The sequence below is a fragment of the Mustela lutreola genome, chromosome 17, assembly GCF_030435805.1.
Source record: "Mustela lutreola isolate mMusLut2 chromosome 17, mMusLut2.pri, whole genome shotgun sequence".
Taxonomy (NCBI): Eukaryota; Metazoa; Chordata; class Mammalia; order Carnivora; family Mustelidae; genus Mustela; species Mustela lutreola.
The window spans coordinates 13,524,648-13,547,435 of record NC_081306.1 but is presented as its reverse complement, the minus strand read 5'-3'; the positions used below and the strand labels follow the sequence as shown (position 1 = coordinate 13,547,435).

Here is a 22,788-nt window from a genome sequence, read left to right as displayed (position 1 = left end):
TTTTTGGGGGGACGATTCAGATAAGTACAGAAAATAACATTTATATTCCTACCGCCCACGGGTAACATCTTGTAAGATCTGCTTTCACAGTTTTTAAGAATGAAAAAATTGTAATTATAGGATTTTTATACAAGTATAGCCCACGCCCCCTTTGACCACCACCTGCTACACCAGAGGCACCTGGCTTTAGCTTTAAGGATGGGCACCTCTGGCCAGAGGATCACCGGCCTTGGCAAGGCTGTTCCTTTACCTTGATGGGACCCCAGGAGACGGGGACAGGGGGCACAGCACTTCCGTGTGCTAATGGATTGATCGTACAGAAAAGACTTCTTTCCCTTAAAAGCCGTCTCTGTGATCATACACGGGCCTGGCACAGAGTAGCCAGCCCCCAGCATCTACTGGATGAACAGGGGCCCCCATCAAAGCAAACGTCTGATGGAGTGATTTCATGAAGACGCAGCCATCAAGCAAAGGTAGTTATCAATGAAATGAAGGAAGAAAAAAGAGAAAAGGATACGGAGGCTATCCACAGCAACAGGGATGACACAATTCTCACGTTCTTATGGGAAACCACGCCCCTATCAAACAGGTGGCAAGCCGAGTATTTGCACAGCGAGGAATTTAAATATTGGAAACCAACATCCATGCGTCAGGAAGTCCTCTCCAAGTCACCTAGGTTGACTGTAATTCTCCAGTAGCTTCCCTGACTTTTCCCCCTAGACTGAGCGTCCAGAGGATAGGACTGATGCTTAACGTTCAGTGTTCCCGTGGTTGCAAACTGCGTGTAAAGGTGACCGTGATGATAGGCAAAGCACCCGAGCCAGTGTCAGGAGCTCCTGTCACTCTTCCAATCAGAACGCTAAGCACCTTCAGCAAGATGGAACTGGAGGTCACATCTGGTTTTACCAAGACCAATTTCAGGCATCGGTTCCATAAATTTAAAAAATGGGCAAGCGTTTTTAGGTGAAGACTGAGACGTGTTTGTGCACAAAGAAGTTTGTGATGGGAGTTGTTACCACCGAGAAAAGCGAAATGACTTAAGTGCCCAGTAATGGCAAGAGTTCAATGAGCACGGTATGTCTATGCGTAGTATGAAACAGCGGTGGTCTGGGGGACATTTTTAACAACCCACGATAATGCTGTGTACGACATCATATGCTTCTAAAATGCTCAGAGAGGGACGCCTGGGTGGCTCAGTTGGTTAAGCAGCTGCCTTCGGCTCAGGTCATGATCCCAGCGTCCTGGGATCGAGTCCCACATCAGGCTCCTTGCTCGGCGGGGAGCCTGCTTCTCCCTCTGCCTCTGCCTCCCATTCTGTCTGCCTGTGCTCGCTCTCTCCCCCTCTCTCTCTCTGATAAATAAATAAAATCTTTAAAAAAAAAATGCTCAGAGAATAAGATCTCAACTGTATGAAAAGAAGGAACCCCTTAATAACAAGGAAATGTTAATGAATAGGCTGTTTATAAACAAAGCCCCCTAGGACAGAAAAACAAAACAAAACCCAACTTGTACAACCCGGCAGAGGCCCCTTTGTGTTGAGTCACAGATTATGCTAAAGACAAGGGATTTCATAAAACCTATGAAAGGACTCGTGGGAAAGGGCTGGGATTGGGAGAAGGGGAAGCCATCCACACGGAAGGCTCTGGCAGAAGAAACGCACAGATGTACACACAAGAGAGTTCCCGAGAAGGGCGATAATCGCATTACTGATAGATTCGGAAAGACACCCTTAGGAAAACTGATGAAACCTGCAATTATTTTTCTGTTGTGCAGAAATGACCCTCGGTGATGCCGCTGTCAAACGCACACAATGCTGTTGAACAATTATTCTAGACTTGTTTAGACCAAGGAAACCAAGTTAACACCTGATTCATTCTTTATTCATCGTAAGAGCTGGTGCACGTTGCAGTAACCGCTAATGTTTTATCAAATACAGGTTGATGTGAACGGACTGCCATGATTTCTCTTTTTGCAAGGTAATGTCTCAAACCAACCTTTATTTTTTTTTTAAAAAAGATTTATTTATTTGAGAGACAGAGCGTACAAGCATGTCTGCGCTCAAGCTGGGGGGGATGGGGCAGAGGAAGAGAATCCAGGACCCCCCCCCCCCCCCACAGCGTGGGCTCAGCCCCAGAACCCTGAGCTAAAATGGAGAGTCATACCCCCAACCGACTGAGCCACCCAGGTGCCCCAAGCCAACCTTTCCTTTCATTTCATCCCTCTTTGCTAAGAGCTACAGTCCCCGCATTCTTTTTTTTTTTAAGATTTTATTTATTCATTTGACAGAGAGAGATCACAAGTAAGCAGAGAGGCAGGCAGAGAGAGAGTAAGGGAAGCAGGCTCCCAGCTGAGCAGAGAGCCCGATGCGGGACTTGATCCCAGGACCCCGAGATCATGACCTGAGCCTAAGGCAGCGGCTTAACCCAGTGAGCCACCCAGGCGCCCCCAGTCCCCACATTCTAAGTAAGCTTTTTCTGGTGCCCATGATCCTTGGCTGAGAGCTGCCTTGGACTTGAGTCTACAGGGCGCGTCCAGATCCCTCCCTGCGTTCCAACAGCATCTCGGTCTGCAGAAGGTGTGGTTCGCACACTCAAGATCAAAGGACCAGCTGAGGGGCTCACTCTGCAAGAAAGGCTGCCGCTGGCTGAGGCCTGAGGGGCCTTCCTCACCCTGGGGGCGCTCCTGCAGCCTCCCTCCGCAGACCCCTCGGACACGGTGGCTCTGAGCCTCCTTGGCAAGGTGGACCAGCTCCTTGCTGAGGCCGCCTGCGCAGAAGGACAGGTGCAGGGCAGATGGGGTGGGTGAGCAGGTGGGCCCCACCCCCACCCAAGCCTGCCTGGCAGCCTGCACCCTGCCGTCACATCTACACCAGCGCCCCACACGGGGTTCTACTCATCACCCCCATAGCCGCATGGCTAAGACGTCAGGGCCCTAGAGCAGGAGCCCCGCTTGGCTGCTTCCCAGATGTGCGTCTCTCCTCCTTGTCTATAAATCAGAGCAGGGGACCGGGCCTGTTTATTACTCCAACAGTACTGTACTGTAATATTTAGTAAGTGGTCATGTTAGTGCAGGAGTGTTGTGTCAATTACGTCTTAAACGGCTCAGGAAGTAAAACTGATACTGGAGGGGGTCGGGGACTCTGTGGCTTCTAGCACCCGCCGGTGGCATGTCGTGGGGCTGACTCAGGGACACGGGATCCCGGCGTGATGGGAAGAGGAGCAGTAGAGACAACGTGTTTAGGAAGACGAGGGTCCCAACTCGGGCGACACTCCAGCCACCCAGCCGTGGGTCAGAGGCGTGAACCTGCAGAAAGCAGGAAGTATGTTCCTCACGCACCCACTTCTTTCTCATCAGATCACCAGGTTTTTAGGACAGTAATGACAGCGGCGGGAAGACGGGTAACACCAGCAGCACTGTTCGTACTGGGCATGCCCCAGGAACCAGACCCCGTGTCACAGTACTGCCTTATCCCGCCGGATCCCCCAGGAACACCGGAGTCTTTACCATGCCCGCTCCTCAGCTCTGCGACCTCAACAAGGGACCCCAGGCTAGATGTCGGGTTGCCTGTGCAGAGGCTGTGCTGACACAGAGCACAGCTGCTGACAGACTGTAACAGCAACACTGAACCTGAGCCACAGCTCCCAAAAACCTCGTTCAGATCTTCCCTTTTTCAGGAAAAAGCTGCTTTGTGTGGTGTCTGTGATGTGGCATCTGGGAGGGAGGGAGGCTATAGCCTCAATGGAGAGACAGGCACAGACTATGAGGCCCGACCCAGGCAGGGTGGCCCTGCTGGAGGTTCCTGGGCGAGACAGCATCGCACCTGCCTTTGGACGTGCCCCCTTCTACCTGGGCAACGTTCCTGCAGGGACCTCCCCACCTGACCACCCACTGTGCACAAAAGAGCGCCCCTCGGAAAAGAAACAACTGCGAGAAGTTCTTTCCTCTCCTCTTACGTGTCTGTAATGGACCCAGAGCCAGAGAGCGTCTGTGTGCTGGTCTCCTCTCTTAGGTGGCACCCAGGGTCACGGGCTCCTCGGCGTTGTGCCAAGGGGCACAGAGCCCCACATCTGCCCTAGGAGGCTTGCCCAAAGGGGAATCATTCTTCCCTTTCCCAGTGAATCATCCACATGCAAACATTTCTGTTAAGTCAAATTAAAACAACAACAACAACAACAAACTATAAAACTAAAGCAATTTCTAGCTTACTTTAAAGAAGAGTATTCTAGATCCTCACTTAGATCACTGGCCATAGGGGAGCAAATGCCTCTGAAACACAAGCAAGTTCAGAAATACCTGAATAGTGTAGGAAGTCAGAGTGTTTAGCTAAACGAGGGCTATTTCAATTTTACAAAGGAATCCCACTGCTCATTTTAAAGTGACACTAATTGCTATTTTTAAAACATGACCTAAAAAGAGAAGATGTTAATATTGTGATTTTGTAAATGTAAACAGTCACTGCGGTTTCCCGTGTGCTGGGCCTCCTTTTTGCAATGTCGCAATGGGAGTGTCCAGCGGGACTGGTCATTTTCAGTGGGAGGGTGGTGTCTCCGATACCGGTGGGGCGGGGTGGGGGGGGACCCTCTGCCTGTCCCGCTCCCCCCCACACTCAGTGCCCCGCCCAGGGCCCGTGCTCTGCGTGCAACGGGTAAATGTTGACTTAACTCTGGGAACCGGCAGCACACACTAACACGCGCCAGATTCTCGGTTTATAAATATTTACAATCAGGACTTGATTTCGCCTTTAATGAGCCCAACTGTTAAGGATACCTCCGAAGTGAGAAACGGAATCCATCGCTTCCCGCCAGATGCAGCTTCGGCAGTTGGTCTTTTATCTGGCTTCACGGGGAGGGAGGCACAGGCATCGACTGAATGGTGAGAGCAGCTCGTCTTTACGTGAGAGCAGCTCGTCTTTACCACGGACTGGTCAAATGGGAAAACAGACCCAGCCTGGGAACATGAGCTCAGGACCAAATGGAAATTGAAGAGGGTGAATCTCTTCAAGCAGAAAGCCTCCCAGCAACTCCAGAGTCGACGGATGCTTCAAGTAGAGTTTATGAGGTCTCGCTTGAGAGTTGGTTGAAAAACAACGACTAAGATAGCGTTTCAAAATGCCTCTTAAACAGAGGGCATTGGGGGGCGTTGGGGTGGCTCAGCTGTTGAGCATGGGACTCTTGATTTCGGCTCAGGTCGTGATCTCACAGTCGTGAGATCGAGTTCTGCGTCGAGCTCTGCGCTTAGCACAGTCTACTTGAGATTCTCTCTCTCTCTCCTTCCACCCCTCCCTCTGCTCAAGGGCTCGAGCTCTGTCTCTCTTACTCTCTCAATAAATTAAAAAAAAAAATCTTCAAACAGAGGGCATCGTAAGACAACCGCCACTGTCTCGCAGATGCACTGGCTAGCTTCAGAAAGCCGGACTGTAGTTATGCCCTCACTGGTGTGTTTCCCAACACACGATCTCGCGTGCTCTATGCTTTAGAAAACGTAATGAGGAGTCAAATGCTGTCACCAAATTCTGCAGGAATTTTCCATCTAGTTGAGCGCTCGCCCCCTTTTAAACTAGTACCCTCTTTTGATACAACTAAAAATAACGTGTATTCCTCATCCTCGCTGAAAAATCTCAGACTCCTTGAGACACAGTCTGTCTCCCAGCACATCCCAGGAGCTAAGAGATGTTCTGTCTGGCTTCACTTCCTGCGGTTTGCTAACTCCTTTCTTTCTCAACTTATAAACTCCCGTTAGTGGACATGCCTCCCCTTGCTTGGAAATTCTGGCACATCCCCTTTCGAGAAGACACTGCCCCTCCTGCCGTTGCCCCGGGGCGGAGAAGGGCTTCCGGGAGGAGAAAGCCAGACCCGCATAAAGCAGATCTGCCTGCCCTGGGCTCGTGATCGGACAACGGGGTCATCTAACGACCACCAACCCTGCCCGGAGCACACCCCACGTCCCCGCCTCACTGTGTCTGCTTCTCACACCAACCCTAGGAGGCTGGGACCCAGATGCCCCACGGAACAAGCGAGAAAACTACGGCAGAGAGATGCGGAGCAGCTTCTGCGAGGTCCCTGGCTGGGGAAGTGGCACCAAGGGATCGGAACCAGGTCTGCCTGAAGCCCAGGCCTGCCTGCGCTGTGCTGTGACAGGGCCTCAGCCCGCCCGCCCGCATGTCCCCCTGCGCCACGACTTCTGCCTCGCCCACAGGCTGCCAGTGCTATTGCTTCCTGAGTATTTTTCCTTGACTTGAAGAGCTACTTACATTTTTTTTCTAACGCGTGTAGAAAATAGATCTTAGGGTGAGATTTTAAATATTAGATTCTAAGCGCCCCCTTACCCCTCCCACCCCCTCTCCCTACGCCGTGTCGTGGGCCTCCAGGGGAACGTGCCTCTCCCAGGCCAACCCTCTACTGAGGAGCCCGAGGCTTGCGCTGGGCAGAGCCCTCAGTAAGTCAGGCAGCTGCCGCCGTGGAGTCACCGGGAGCTGGAGGGAGACACACGCACAGTGTGGACAGGGTTTCAGGGGAGGGCACAGGCGTTGCATGGCAACAGGAAGACTTCTCTAAGCCAAGGGCAGGAAAAGTCGGGTCTGCGGACCCACGCCTGCTTTTGTAAATAGAGTTTTGCTGGAACACAGCCATGCCGGTTTGCTTACATGTGTCTGTAACTGCCTCTGCCTTCCAATGGCAGAGCTCAACGGTCGCTACAGGGCCTACCGTCCACCCTGTTCACTGTGTGACCCTTCGCCGAAAACGGTTACCGACCACCGCTCCTAGGTGATACGTCTCCTATCCAAAAGCCAGTTGGCAATCACCAATCCACAGGTAATCCAGACCTTACCAATGATTCTGCTGGTAAGTATGTAAATCAAATTTAATTCCATCCCACTTAACCAACATTTATTTATTGCTGGGGCTACTACACGAGAGTCTTGGCCAGGGGCTGGGCTCACAGAGGCCAAGGAAGCTGGAGCTGTGTCTCTTAGAGGAATCAGGATATAAACAAATAATTTCAATACAACTCAGTGAGACATTAGAGTAGGACCTGAGGTTTTATTTTTCCTATAAAGTGGACCCTGAAAACCTGACCATTTTGTTCTTTTAAACTTTGACATTCTAAAACCATAACCATGGGCTCTTTCTCTCTAGTTGTTTTTTGTTTTTCAGCATCAATACTGGAGATGAAGCTATTTCTGTGAAATTACTCATTAACTTTTATAGGAAAGATCAACTTACTGGAAGTTACCGTAATTGCCAGATTCGCTCTGGGCTCCCGACTACAGGGTTCTCATCTCTGTGTTGAGAATGAAAAAAGGAAAAGGTATCGAGATGTCAAGGGAGATGGGGTCCATTAAAGAGCCAGACTTTTGTTTTTCAAGACTGAGTTTTTAAATTGGAATCTGTATTAACTGGGTCACATATTAACCTTTTGCTGAAAGAGGCTTGAGGGACAAGAGACAATGGCCAGGTTCAGCCACGGTTTCATTATCTACTGTCTTTGCAACTCAACCCGGTATCAGGTGAATGAAGGGGAAAACCAATTTCTACATCCCGTGGATGTGATGACATTGATTATCCTCGGGCAGAGGAAAGGAAGAGCGACAAGAAGGGTACAGCATCTGCGCGCCTGTCCTGCCCTGATAGCTGCGTCCGTTGACGACCGACGATGCCTTTGTAGCACACAAACACGGTTTCTCACCGAGTTTCACATGCGAAAACAGAATGCGTCTGTTTCTAGGGAAACCTGACCAGGGAAGTGCACAGGCTCCGATTCACAGAATGTGTCCCCGTGCACAGAGCGGCCCGTTTGTACGGTAACACCCTCCTCCTCATTCACCCTCTCCCGTTTGAAAAATTAATGCAACAATGAGAGATGATTGTTGATGCTCGTTATTAAATCATTTATTCATCCCACACGATGATTCAGAATTATTCATGAAGCTTGCTGGAAGGAAGCTGGGTTTTACCTCCACGGTGGTTTGTGAAGGGAGGTACTCTTTAAAAGGATATTTTATAACAACACAATTACCATAATTAAAAGCTACCCTGCTATTCTGATGAGCTTTTGACATATTTCTGAGCGCTGGCATTTTAGCACGAGGAGGTAAATGAGACCGGAGCAGGACTAGGGACGAACAGAGCTGCGGGGGGAGAAGCTGAAGGCAACACGAAGCCGCAGCGTCACCCGATTTTATCTTGGTCCTTTACTAATGAATTTTAAAGAATGTCACTGGAACTTCTGGCTTTCCCAAACGAGTCCGAGAATTACATTCTGTCACCCGAGCAACCGCCTGCGTTACTGAGTTGTGGGTGCGCATATCCCCGACAGCCCACCTACCCCTGCTGCCAAAGCAAGCAGCTCGCTCGGCCTGCCACCGAGCCGGTCCACATCTGGTCTCCGATCTCTTCCCAATGTTGCCCTTGGTCCGTTCTGGGTTTGAAAGGCCAGAGAGCAACATGCCTGGTTTGAGAAGCCACTAAAACTGAAAGGTGACAGCAGGAAGAGCACCCATCTCTCTGCTACAGCCTGGTTAAGCAGGCTCAGAGGAAGATCCTGAGGCCAGAGACCGAGAGGATGCCCTCTCCTACGTGAAGGTGCGTAGTGGGTACAGAAGGGGGCTGCGTGGGAAGAGAGAACAGGCTGCTGTGTGACCTGGACAGCCAGCACGCAGATCAGGGCAGAGGCACACAAGTGGCTTTACCCACGAAAGAGGGGCTTGGATGCTGCGGGACCTGGGAGTGCACCTTGGAAAACTTGGCCTGGAAGCCCCAAGTGCGGACCTGGTCTGGTGCTGCATCGATAAAAGGGCCGTGTCAGTCCCTCACTCGCTCCACAAACACCGATGCGGCTGCTGATGAGCGAAGGCCCGAGCCAGGTATCCTGAACGCAGAGCTGACCACAGCAGCAGCCCCACGCTCCAGGGGCCGAGCCTAGCGGGAGACTGAGATGGGTCTATGCGAACAAGTCGGCCAGGATCAGGGGAAGCTGAGGAAGAACCGGGTGGGGCTGCGGGCCCCTCCTACGGAAGGTGCTGGAGTTCAGTAGCCAGGATAGGTGAAATGGAGGAGGCGGAGACCAGGGGGAGAGTGAGAGCCTGGCCTCGTCCTGGTGGTTGGGGGAGGACCCCAGAAGGGAGGGGCATCATGGAGCTGCCGTGATGACCCAGAAGGTGGCCCCAAGAAGCAGACAGTCCCGAGAGATGTTAAAGGCACTAGAAATACCCGAGTATCCTGGGCAAGGAGGCCCTCCTGGAGATGGTTCAGCCAGGGTTCTGGAGCCTGGTGCCAGGGAGAGCCGCATGAGACCGCCAGTTCCTCCTCTCTGTCTCACGCTGAGCAAGCGAGCTCCCAATCATTGCTTGGCTTCCCAGGCCGCTCAGCCCATGGGAAGAGACTCTGCCCCTGGGGCTGAGGGGAGGGTCCCAGTCTCACTCCAATCAATCCCTGGGCCTCTGGGTGGTGGAGATCCATCTGTGGGCTGAGCCCACTTCCCAAGACACAGGCCAGCTCTGGATGTGCAGACGAATCTGTCCTGAGCCTGACGGGGAGGGGGCTGGTGCATCCCAGACACAAGCCCAGGTCCCTGGTGGGCGGGCAGCGGGCATCCCCCGAGGGGCTGCCCTGTTAGGGCTGTGGGCTCTCTCTTTGTATGGGTCTACAGGTCTCCGTATCTGGTGGTGCCTGTGGGCTGCATCTGCTCCTCCGACGAGGGGAAGCCCAGAGCCACATGCCACTCGAGAAGGTGGCCAGCAAGAGCCAAGAACAAAGAGCAGTCACGGGGATGGCATCTGCGTCACTTAACATTTGATATGAAAGGACTCATTTCATTGGCATTAAATGTTCTCTCTGGCATTATTCTGTGACAGCTAGTCTCCACGGTGGCACTGACGCCATCCTGACACTTTATTTCCTTGTCATCGAAACGGTTTTGTGCACCAGCTCAAGCATGGCACAAAATTTCAAAGACCTCAATAGAAGTTTCCCAACTTCATCTCCACGGAACAGCTGGAAAATGTCTCCAATTATGCGAGCTTTTTGTAAAATGTCTTAAAAATACAAAAGGGCCTATTGTACATTTCACAAGTAAACGCAAACACATTGAACGCTCGAAGATGAAAAGAAGAGTGTCAAGACTTTTTTTTTTAAATGAACGCTTGCTACCAGGTTGGGCCACCACCTCCCTCTCCCTATCTCCTAACAAATAAACGGATGTATTTAAATGTTAGAAGCATATCAAGAAGTACACTCTGGAAAGATCTGAAAGGAGGCACTAAAACAAAAACAAGAGACACAACAGTTGTCAGAAATGGGATCCTGCCAAGTCAATGGCCCTGCACAGAGTCAGCTGAGAAAGACCCATCTCTCAACAGCAACATGGTGGGGCAGCCAGGAAGGGAGCTGGAGGGTGTGCAGACCGGTACGCCATCGTGTGTGTGTGTGTGTGTGTGTGTGTGTGCGCGCGCGCGCATGCACGCGCATGTGTGTGTGCACACGCTTGTGTCAACATGTGATTAGCTGATAACTGACAGTGGGTTAAACTCCTGGTTTTGGAGGAGAATTCAGTCCCCATCCCGGGAAAATCAAGGAGGCGCCTCCAGGACCTGCACGTCCCGGGACCTCCCAGGGTTACAGCCAACACTGGTGGAAAGCCCAGCTCTTAAACATCACCTGCCATTGACCGAATGCCTACTTCCCAGAGGTATGAGAACAGATGCCCCTGGCATTAGCCCTTCTCCCGGGGCCAGTACACAGCAGTCAGACCCCCGCTACCCTCCGTTAACTGCATACCCGCAGGACCTCACCCTCGGCTGCCAGCAGCTGCTACAACTTCACTACTTGGTAGGCCAGGGGCTACTGTAATGATCTGTAGGCCCCCCTCCCTGAACGCTAACGACCACTCTACGTGAGAGCTCCTACTGCTACTCCCACTTTACAGGTGAGTACACTGAGGCTGGGAGGGCCAGGCAGCTTGCCCAAGACCACACTGTCTGTGGGGGGCGGGGCTGGGGACAGAACCCAGTTGGGTCCAAATCCCCATCTTCTCTACCCTTCGCCAGGCTGCAGGAGGTGGAAGAAGGATCTGGAAGCCTCCCCTCCACCTCCCAGCCAACCCCTGGGGCCCCGGGTCTCTACCTGCTCTGGTGAGCTTGTTGGCCACCTCCTTCCGCACGGACTTGGTGAGGTTGAAGTAGTCGTCGTCCTCGTCAATGCTGCGGAGGAAGAGCGGGATGTGCTGGAAGACGATGGCGTGCTGGCAGTGGTGCCGGCCTGCGACGCGCAGCTGCTGGTCCAGCCACTGGTCCTGCGCCTGCTTCAGGGCGGGGCATCGGGAGGCATCGTACCAGAACTGGGAGTTGAGGACCAGGAACAGGACGCCCCCGACCCAGAAGCTGAAATAGTCGTCCCCCCAGGTCCGCTGGAACTCTGCCACAGTCTCGGGCGTGGGGGTGTTGCCCACGTCGTGGTTGCCGCTGACCAGCACCAGCGGGATGTCCCGGTCCACGCGCGCCAGCACCCGCTGCAGGTCCGCGGTCTGCTCCTTCCGCCAGGGCATCCCTGCAAGAGGGAGGGTCACAGCTGAGATGGCCGGGGCCACCCCTGTGCTCACCGATGTGAGGTAAGAGAGCACAGTCTGGAAACACACTGCACCCGTGCGCGGAAACTGCAAACGGCAGCTGTGCGTTAAAAGCAAATGAGTAACGTCGGTGGGAGCCTCTGTCTGTCCCCCTTCCCTCAGGATGCCTTGGAAATTCAGTGTCCGAGTGGCCATCTGACCCGGCGGTGCTGCCCGAGTGGTGGTTCGTAGTTACTCTAACACTAAATGTCAGCGAGGCTTCCTTTCTTTTATGCAGATGGAAAATAAACACACAGCTGCCGCTTTTTTGTCCCATCTCAGTGGGTCACCATACGCACCTCTGTCGTGTATGGACCCAGCTGTGAACACCAGTCCCAAACCAACTGCTATTATAGTCATTCTTTTTTTTTTTTTAAAGATTTTATTTATTTATTTGACAGAGATCACAAGTAGGCAGAGAGGCAGGCAGAGAGAGAGCGGGAAGCAGGCTCCCCGCTGAGCAGAGAGCCCGATGCGGGGCTCGATCCCAGAACCCTGGGATCATGACCTGAGCCGAAGGCAGAGGCTTAACCCACTGAGCCACCCAGGTGCCTCTATTCTGACCACACCTACGGCCTTGCTGACCGTGTGAGCACCCTTATGGGGAAAATTCTTAGAATCTGAAGGGCCAGATCAACTGGCACATGCACCTTGCCACATCTCCCCCGCCCCGGCCCACACAGGGGAAGAGGTACTTTGTATTCCAGTAACGGTGTATAAAAATGCAAGGGCTCCATGTCTTAATATTAAGTGTGTCTCCCCACACCCCCCCACACTCCAGACACCCAGGCTTCAGTATGGAGATAACGTATTAAAACTTGAATGGATGGGATCTGAAACGACCACTTCAATTCCAAATCTGGTTTTTTAGCCTTTGTTTTGCTTTTTGAGCTCCTCCGCGCTAATTTACCCAACAAATATTTATCGGGTCCTGACTACGTCTAAGGCACTGATTTCGTTACTGGGGCGAGCGGCAAGCCAGACACACAGACCCTTCCCTCCCAGGCGGGGAGTCAGATAACCGACCCATCCAGCAAACGAGGGCAGTATCAGTCCGTATCTGTCCGTATCCGACGCTCACGGAGCATTACTGACAAACGCAAGGTGGGGAGATGACAGAACTGCTGCACCACGTCGGTCCCGAGGAACACGCTCCACGTTATGCACAGACGCCACAAGGAAAAGAGGGGAGAGCAGCCCCGCTTCCCTCGGGAGGATGAAAACTCACCTGAAAAACCTTGCCATGAGCAGACGAACATTACACCTAACAGTCCGCGTCCGCCACGAATGTAAAAGACGACAAAAAAAGGTCCTTACGGAGCAACTGTAGTTAAGGAGGAAGACCTAACACAGACGGGCATTCAGTCGAGATGGTCATAAAACAGGCGGGCATGAAGCAGGAATGGGCAGAACCAACTCAGGAAAGAAACAGAGGAGAGAGGCAAAACTCTTTCAGAACTTACAACTGGAAGCAGCCAGCAGTGGCCAGATCTCCTTTCCAGCCAAGTCTCTGCCCTTCTCTGTTCTTCTAAATGGCCCGCGGGAGCCTGTAGAGAAATGTGCATTCTCTGATGTACCCGTGCACCTCCCCTCCCTCCCGCCTGTGTACGGTGCGACTCAGGTCTCCTGTGTCATGTGTCCTTGGTCGTGGCCTTCTGACCCGGGTCCGTTTCAGGGAGCCCTGTGAGTCCCCATTGTAACTGTGAACAGATCCATTTCTCCTTGTAATGATGCCAAGGTTGGTGTGCATTTTACTTTTCGCTGTGGTATGAGGTAAGAGGTCAGAATTTCCCTATCTCACTGAAATAGTTTTATAATTCATTCTGATAAAATAAATAAATAAAAAGAAAAGAAAGAGGTATCTCTACACTGATACTCTAGAAAAATCATTAGTATACTAAGTTGAAGAGGTAAGACATGGAGGAAAAAAACCACATGTAAATTTTTAAAAGGCTTATAGATATTCATCTACTGTGAATAAAACTTCTCCAAACACAAATGGTAACTCTGGTTAAGTCTGGGAAACAGGAGAGAGGGGGACTTCCACATTCAGTTTAAAACCCTTTATATGACATTTTAAAAGTTCCTTCCTTCCTTTTTCCAAACTTATATAAGATTTCCATTTTTTTAAAAAGATTTTATTTATTTATTTATTTGTCAGAGACAGAGAGTGCACAAACAGGCAGAGAAGCAGACGGGGCAGAGAGAGAAGCAGGTTCCCTGCCAAGCAAGGAACCTGAGGTAGGACTTGATCCCAGCACCCTGGGATCATGACCTGAGCCGAAGGCAGTGGCTTAACCGACTGAGCCACCCAGGTATCCCTATTTCCATTATTTTTAAAGGGGATTTCTTGGTGTTTTTTGGTTTGCTTGTTTAAAAGGGGGCTTTTAGCCTCAAGCTCCCGAGGTTTAAAGAAGATTCGGGAGGTCAGTCAAGAAGCTGCATTTTCAAGTGATCCCAGTATCTCAGATGAGTGGAATCTGGAAAAGGTGTCTGCCGGCTGACTCAGGAAGAGCACCTGAGGCTCCGGAGAGGCAGGGCAGGTCTGGCCTGGCACGAGAAACCAGGAACCAGGACTCCCTTCCAGCGTCCACCTCCTCGCTGGTCTGGGACGGCCCAGACTGTGGGTATCTGTGTTGACTTATCTTATCCCCTCTAAGACCCCCTGGCTAGGTCTTTTCCCATGTCAACAAACAGGGAGGATGAATTCTTTATGGCCTTGAGCATGATAAACCATTTCAAAGGGACTCCATAAACCAAGGTTAATTCATCACTACTTTCCTTAACCAGTGTTCTAAAAACCCCCAAGTTGCCACCAATGTTCCCGTCTTTCCATTCATATCTACTTGGGAGCAGCCAACACTAACCTGGCACTTACCATGGGCAGCACTGTTCTAAGAGCTGTACCCATATTAATCGGTCTGACAGCCAGTGGGGACGTCAGGATTTGAACTCAATGTTCCAGCTCTGACTGCTGTCTCTCAATCCAGTGTCCTGGCCCCAAACTAACGTCCTAGCTTCCTGGGTGACTCCTCTCAGCTGTCCTGATCCACAGGACATGGGCTTACAACACACTGGGGTGCACGGCATATCCCATTCCTGATTTTCAAAGGGCATTTTACCATGAGGCTTCCTATACTGACTGAGCAGACATAAAGAACGTCCAATTAGTTAATGACCATCTAGAAAAAGCATCTTAAAAGAAAGGCTTACTCAGAACTCAGAAAGGAGACCTTGTCCACAAGCAAGCTACAGGGTAGAATTGTGAATTACACACAGTAATAGGATGTTTGTTTCCAAACTTCAGAGGGATTCTGCTTTGGAGGAAATCACAAATATCCCCCAATAACCTGTTTAAAAAAAAAAAAAAAAGATGAAACCCATGACTTTGCTAGGTACCCTCAGTCAAATATCAGCCTCTCTTTTGAGGCTTTTCTAGAACCTTCTGAACCCCCCCACACGGAGGCATGGTGTGGAGGGGGAGTCTAGGACACCGGGGCTTGGTCCTTGCCTCTTGCGCCTTACAGGCCATGCGACCTTGGTGAGTCCCTTAGTTCCTCTGAGCCTCGGTCTCCTCATGCGTGCAATAAGATGATAGGCTCCATATCTCAGAGGGCAACTGTCAGGATTCATACCAAGATAATGATTTCCAGAGTTCGGTATGAACAGGAATGCAAAAATGTTAGCTGTCTTCCCTCCACCCCCACACCCGAATGTGCTGAATTCTCCCTTTTTTGACCGGTGACTCATAGTACGCACACAGCAATCAATAAATCATTTCTGAAGGAAAGACAACATTCCCCAGGGATATAAGTAATTTTTAGGTAAGAATTTAAAAGTGAAGGAGTAACTTCTCAACTGCAGAAAGCCAAGTTTAAGGAAAACATTTGCATTATTTTCAACACACTTTCATTTGTGTAGGTCAGAATTTCTTTAGGGTCAGAGTATCAATAATCCCTTAGTATTATTAGTTATTAGCATAGCTCATAGTACACCTTAGCACAGCTTCCTAAGGAAGTCATAATATTACAGCAAAGACCAAAGCCAAACCTACCTGGCGTCAGGAATAGAAACAATGTTAACTTGGCCAAGGGCAAGAGAGTCTCTCTGAGTGTCTTATGGATCGAGTGGGATTCTGCATTTTAAAGGCAAGACAGAAAGAGAGGCAGTGAAAGAAGAGACAAGACTTTGGTGAAGGAAGAAAAACTGTAAGAAATGCCTCAGAAGAGAGAAGGTGAATCCATTAAAATTTTAGAATTATATGTTCTAGTTCTGTGAAAAATGTTGGTATTTTGATAGGGATTCCATTAAATCTGTAGATTGCTTTGAGGAGTGTGGACGTGTTAACAATATTGGTTCTTCCAATCCATGAGCATGGTATATCCTTCCATTTGTTTGTGTGAACGTCACAGAATTAGAACAAATACTCCTAAACTTTGTATGGATCCAAAAAACACCCTGAAGAGCCAAAGCAATTTTAAGAAATAAGAACAAAGCTGGAGGCATCACAATCTCAGACTTCAAGTTATATTACAGAGCTGTAGTGATCAAAACAGTATGGAACTGACCCCAAAACAGACACATAGATTAATGGGACAGAAGAGAAAATCTAGAAATAAACACATACTTCTATGGTCAACTAATCTATGACAAACAAGGAAGGAATATACAATGGGAAAAAGACAGTCTTTTCAACAAATCGTGTTGGAAAAACTGGACAGCTACATGCAAAAGAATGAAACTACACTCGTTTCTTACACCAAACACAAATATGAACCCGAAATGGATGAAAGACCTAAGTATGAGACCTGAAACCAAAAAATCCTAGAAGAGAGCACAAGCAGTAATTTTTTTTTTTTTTTTTTTTTACATTGGCCATAGAAACATTTTTTCTGGATATGTCTCCTGAGGCAAGAGACACAGAAAGCAAAATTAAACTACTGGGTCCACATCAAAATAAAGACCCTTTACATAGTGAAGGAAACCATCAACAAAACAAAAAGGCGATCTACAAAAAGGGAGGAGATACTTGCAAATGATATATCTGATAACGGGTTAAGATCCAAAATTATATGAAGAACTTATACAATACCAAAAAACCCCTCCAGGGACACCTGGGTGGCTCAGTCGGTTAAGTTGCTGCCTTTGGCTCAGGCCATAATCCCAGGGTTCCTGGGATCAAGTCCCGCGTCAGGCTCCTTGCTCTACAGGGAGCCTGCTTCTCTCTCCACCTCTGTCTGCCATTCTGCCTGCTTGTGCGTGATCTCTTTCTCTCTCTCTCTGACAAATAAATAAATAAATAAATAAAATTTTAAAAAACAAAAACAAAAACAAAAAACCTCCAAATGATTCAATTCAAAATGGGCAGAGGACATGAACAGGCATTCTTCCAAAGAAGACATCTAGATGGCCAACAGACACATGAAAAGATGCTCAGCATCACTATCATCAGGGAAATGCAAATCAAAACCACAATGAACTACCACTTAACACCTGTCAGAATGGCTAAAATAAAAAAGACAAGCAGTAACAAGTATTGTGGAGGATATGAAGAGAAAGAAACTCTCTTGCACTGTTGGTGGGAATGCAACTGGTGCAGACTCTATGGAAAAGAGTCTGGAGGTTCATCAGATAATTAAAAATAGAAACACCACACAATCCAATAATTCTACTACTGGGAATTTATCCAAAGGAAACAGTAATTCAAAAAGATACATGCACCCCTAGCTTTATTATAGCATTATTTACAATAGCCAAGATATGAAAGCAACCCAAGTGTCCGCTGACTGATGAATGGATAAAAAAAAGATGTGGTACACACACACACACACACACACACACACACACACACACAGGAATATTACTCAGCCATAAAAAAGAATGAAATCTTGGCTTTTGCAACCACAACATGGGTGGGCTGAGAGGGTATTATACTAAGTGAATCAAGCCAGTCAATCAAAGACATATACCATATTATTTCACTCAAATGTGGAATTTAAGAAAATAAGTGAATAAACAAAAATAGACACAAGTGAAAAACCATATTCTTAAACACAGAGAGCTGGTGGTTGCTGAGGGGAGGCTGGTGGGGAAGAGGGAATGTGGGAATGTGAACACACTGACCATGTTGAGCACTGAGCAATGAACAGGACTGTTCAATCACTATACTGTATACCTGAAACTAGCATAACACTGCATGTCAACTACAAATAATAAAAAACAAAAAGATGAGAGGAGGGGGACTGCTCTGGGCAGGTCTCCAAGGTGGAGGAGGGGCAGCTGCCAAAAAGTGGTTCCTGAGAAAACATGGACCCTGATTTCTGCACACACCTCTTGACTGATGAGAAGTCTGGATGGGACTGAGGGGGGCAGGGTGGAAAGCTGTGACCTGTTCAAAATATGTATTTTTAAAAATTTTTTTAAATGCAAGGAGTTTAAGATAAATCCAGGAGGTAACAAACATTATCTAGAGAATTACAAAATAGTTATTTATATCATTCATTAATTTTGAATTTTGAATAATATGGGATACCACGGAATGCGTAACCTATCACTATTAATATGTATTAAGGCAGAAACGGTTATCTTCTTGTTTTGAGAACAGCATTAAAATATATTGCCAGATAAAAATCTCTTAGCAAACTTGGAAGAGACGTAAACATGCTTCACCAGATAAAGTACGTCCACAAAAACCCGGTAGCTAAAGTCACACTTTGTTGTGAAAGTCTGAATGCATTTCCCCCAGGAGTGAAGACAGAGCAAGGGTGTCTGCCCTACTGTCTGCATTCAGCACCCCAGAAGAAGCTGTAGCCATTGCACTAAGGCAAGAAAACAAGCACACAGACTGGAAAAGAGAAAATAAAACTGCCTGTTCTCAGAAGACCTGTCTTCATGGAAACCACCCCCCACAAAATCTATTTTTAAAAAAAAGTTTCTAGACTAGTAAGGGGGATTGACTTGGGGGCTGGATGCAAGGTCAATATATAAAGATTCTATTTCTACAGACTAGCAATGGAGAATTGGAGGTATAAGGAGAAATATTTGAAAGATACATAGGGGGTAGAAACAGAGAGGAAGGACTTGAGCATCATTCTCCAAGGGCGCCTGGGTGGCTCATTGGGTTAAGCCTCTGTCTTCGGTTCAGGTCATGATCTCAGGGTCCTGGGATTGAGCCCCGCATTGGGCTCTCTGCTCAGCAGGGAGCCTGCTTTCCTTCCTCTCTCTCTGCCTGCCTCCCTGCCTACTTGTGATCTCTCTGTCAAATAAATAAATAAAATCTTTAAAAAAAAAAAAAAGGAAAGAAAATCATTCTCCATGTCTCAGGAGTTGGGAGGCCAGTCATGTCCTTTACTGACATGGAAAAGAGTGGGGAACAAACAGATTAGAAGCAAAAATTGAAAACGTGCTGTACTGATAGAGACACAGGCGACAAAAGGAAAAGGCAGACAAAAAGACAAAATGGACTTCTTGCCAGTTAAAAATTTTTGTGCATTGTCAGACGCGAGTATCAACCACAGAGTGGGAGAAAATACTTGCAAAATCCCACATCAGGTACGGCATTAATATTCAGAATATACAGAGAACTCCTAAACGTCAACAACGGACTCGGGCTCCATCTTCTGAAGGGAAAGTATCACGGGGCTTCCCTCCGAGTCCGTCTCTCAGCCAGAAGTGCAGGCACATACCACGGAAGCAGAGTGTTTACCTGCCAAGCGCAGAACACCACGACAGACCTATTTTGTTTTCCCCTTTGGGGATTAAGGAGAACAGAAGCTGCCTCCAAGCCTTGGGGATTATAACCCAGCTACAGAAAAAAAAAAAAAAAAAAAAGAACAAGAAACAAACAGGGAACCCACATGTTTCTGTTCCCCTTCCACTATCCCCATCCTGGAGAGCAAAAACGCAGTGATGGCAGAATTCCATCCAGAAACTACTGGACAGAACCGTCCACCTTGGAGACCTTCTCAAAATCTTCTCTTCTCTGTGGAAGCTATCTAAATAACAGATGCCATGCAGAGATTTCAACCGTGCTATGAATCTGTTTACTGGTTCAGCAAGAAGATTTCTTTCTTTTTTTTTTCCCCAAGAAGCAAACCAACGCTCTCTGTAGCAAACCGACCAGGAAGGACGTCGCTTACACAAAACGAGACTTCCACGCTCTCTGGTCCGTGGGGGCACAAAGACTTAAATGAGAGCTGGTAATAATACACTCCACCGCTGCCAGGAAAATGTAAAATAAGTAGCGGGGCAACCTTGGCCGGCACAGAGCCCAGTCGGGTGACTGAACGGGCTGCTCACTCTGGGGGGACAAGGGGCCTCCCGGGTCCGACCAGGCAGTGGCGAAGAGAACAAAATCAGTGCGGCGCTCCGGTAAGCACATGCTGAGCGGCCACTCGCAAACCCAGGCACTTCCCCAGCGGAGGCCGGGGGCAGGAGAGGAGGGTGAACCAGGGTGTGACGGGGAAGGATTTCAGCCTGCTAGCTCAAGTGTCCCCAACTATCCAAGAACATACAGTTTCGCATTTACTCATCACCAGCTCTAAAAGGACATGATTCCTGACCAATGTTTAATTTGAAGGGATGTGTATGACTTCAAAGCTAAAGCACAGAGAGGCTTTTCTTTCTTTCCTTTCCTTTTCTTTCTCTTTTTTTTTTTGGGGGGGGGGGTGGGTAGCATGCTCTTTTGGATTCACAGAGCATCAGTTCATTGCTCTGTTACCACGGTTTACAGATGGGCACACCAGGGCTTACTGCGGTCTAAGGGAAGGGAGCGGGGAATGGGGACCCAGCGCTGAGCTGCATGGAGCCCCGGGCTCTACCCTGGAGGGCTGGTCTGAGAACTGGGAACTGGCCTATGTGTGTGTGTGGGGAGGTGTTCCCAGTAGAGGATTCGGGGAGGGGGGACACAGGGGTCTTCAGCCTCACTCTGTGACCAACCAGCTGTGCTCTTTTCAGTTACAAACATGCCCCTTGCCACCATTAGTGAGTTTCTATCTGCCAGGGCACCAACGTAAGGACCACAACAAGATCATCGTCCTGTCGCCATGACACTTTGTACCTAACAATGCGCTGGTGTAATCTGTCCAGGCATAAAGCAGCAGCAGAAACTTGCTCTATTTTCAACGAATGGAAAACGAAAATGATGATGTCCCACGTATGGGGCCGGGTACCCGGGGTAGCGTGCTGAAGGGGACAAACACAGTTCCTTCTTCACAGAGCTTCGAATGCGTACCCAAGGCTTCTGCTGCCGGTGCCGGGAGAGGGAGGACACCTCCACTTGACGTCACGGACTACCCTCCCAGGACCCTCCAGGACCCGTCAGGACCGGTCAGGGAACCACTGACCGACGACAAGGAGCAAAGAACTCTCAGAGCCTTATGACAACAAATAACGTGACCCCTGGGTATAGGAGGTACAGTTAGGACATTCAAAAGTGTGTCAGCTATCGAGGAGTTCTCGACTTGTTGGAAAGTATCCAGGGCAATCACGCCGACAGGCATTCCAGCTGGTGGTAAGAAGGGGGACACAGCAGCAGACTCTTGGACCAAATCATCAGAGCTGCCAAAGGCATCAGGGAGGTCACTGCAATTGGAAGGGGGACTGGAGAGCAACGCCACTTGCATTCAAGCCTTCCACTTGGGCAGAGTGACGTCAGCTCCTCAATAAAGACAATGCTCTACACTTTCCAAGTTCATCCCAATACTGTATTTAAAAACATTACAATACGATACATTCACCCACAAAGGTCTGCTGCTTGATCAATCATCCCCTACGAGCATCTAGCTGTATTTTTTTTTTCAAGGGGGAAAGACATTAGAGTCATAAAAATTTTTAAACTTCGAGGAGAGTTTTCACTTTGCCAATGTATTGTGTGAAAAAGCTGGTTTGTACACGAGCTGCTTGGACTGCAACGACTAGGGTCTGCCACAGAAATAACATTCTATGTAACTGGCGATGAGATCTCAGGGCCACGCACAGTGACCTAGTTAATCCCCAACGCAGATGAACGCACTCACTGAACTCTGCGAAAGTTACAATCATGCTTCCCTTCCCACCTGCAATGTTTACCTTCCCAGAAAAATATCTGGGATTTCTGTTAGTGTGGTCAGTTTCTGGGTCTTTCCTTCCTTTCAAAAATGCTGCTACCAGTTAGCACAAGAACCTAACCATTATTTATAGCCACAGGTAACAACGATTACAAGGGAATTTAATATACTAGAAGAGAGGAATATACATGTGAAGTAATGAGTACACTGGATGCATCTGATTAGAGGTTCGGCAGAGGAATAATGATGTGGTTATCTATACTTAGGGATATTACTGGTTACATTAATAGAAGAAAAATGTACTCAATGAGTGCGGTTTGGGGGTAACACATCTCTGATAGATGAAGAAGCAGAGGAAATATAGATGAAGGGTCTTTAGGCTGAATATATTCTTGGGACCCCAAAGAAAGAGTGAGGTCAGCCAAGGTCAAAGTTCGAGTTTAACCAAGTAAAGCAAATAACTCTCCTAGGTGACTCAGAAGCTCACTCCATGAGAAGAAATCATAAATATGAAGTCTGCTATCCCTCACAGAATTCTTACCATGTGCTAAGCATGGGCGTTACCGCATCCCGATGCACCTGTTACTGTACTAAACCCCCACTATGTGACCAGTCGACCTGCCTGGCCAGGACACTGGGGTCCCTCCTCAACCTTGCTTTTCTCAACCCTTTTGGCAGAAGGACTTAGACACAAGAGTGATCATGTTTGGTGAGACTGAGAGTTAAAAGCCATCTTCGAGCCCTAAGAGCTAAAGATGGTGGACTAGAAACACATACTTAGTTCTGTTCCTTCCACACACTGTACTGCAAAGACAGTAAACGCTCCAGGACTAAGTAAGAGGTGAGGAAGAACAGCCACAGAAATGCGGAACCCCGAGAGCAGGTGAACAAGGGGGCTTAGCTCACTCAGAAAGTTAAACAATCAGCTCAAAGTAGGAAAGGTTAAAAGAGCAACTGGCTTGGTGCAACCCTAAGGAAAACACTCTGGAGAGATTTACTGAAGCTCAACCTCCATTCTCCTGATGACCCAGCAATTCCACTCCCAGGATTGTCACCGAAGAAGGGCGTGCACCGGTCTAAAGAAGACACGAGTTAAGAGCGTTCATAGCAGCGTTATTCACATGAGACACTGCGGACTCTA

At 48.8% G+C, this 22,788-nt stretch overlaps 1 protein-coding gene across 4 annotated transcripts in view; it reads right to left on the bottom strand.

Moving 5' to 3' along the window:
- Window positions 1-22,788, bottom strand: part of CPPED1 (calcineurin like phosphoesterase domain containing 1) — a 99,971-nt gene that overhangs the window by 21,593 nt on the left and 55,590 nt on the right. For 3 of the 4 annotated variants that reach the window (XM_059154690.1, XM_059154688.1, XM_059154689.1), the window contains one exon: window positions 11,121-11,543. The exons of the other annotated variant lie outside the window; for it this stretch is intronic. In XM_059154690.1, coding sequence (XP_059010673.1) covers window positions 11,121-11,543 — 423 coding nt within the window. The remainder of the gene's footprint in view (window positions 1-11,120; window positions 11,544-22,788) is intronic. 4 annotated transcript variants of the gene reach the window in all.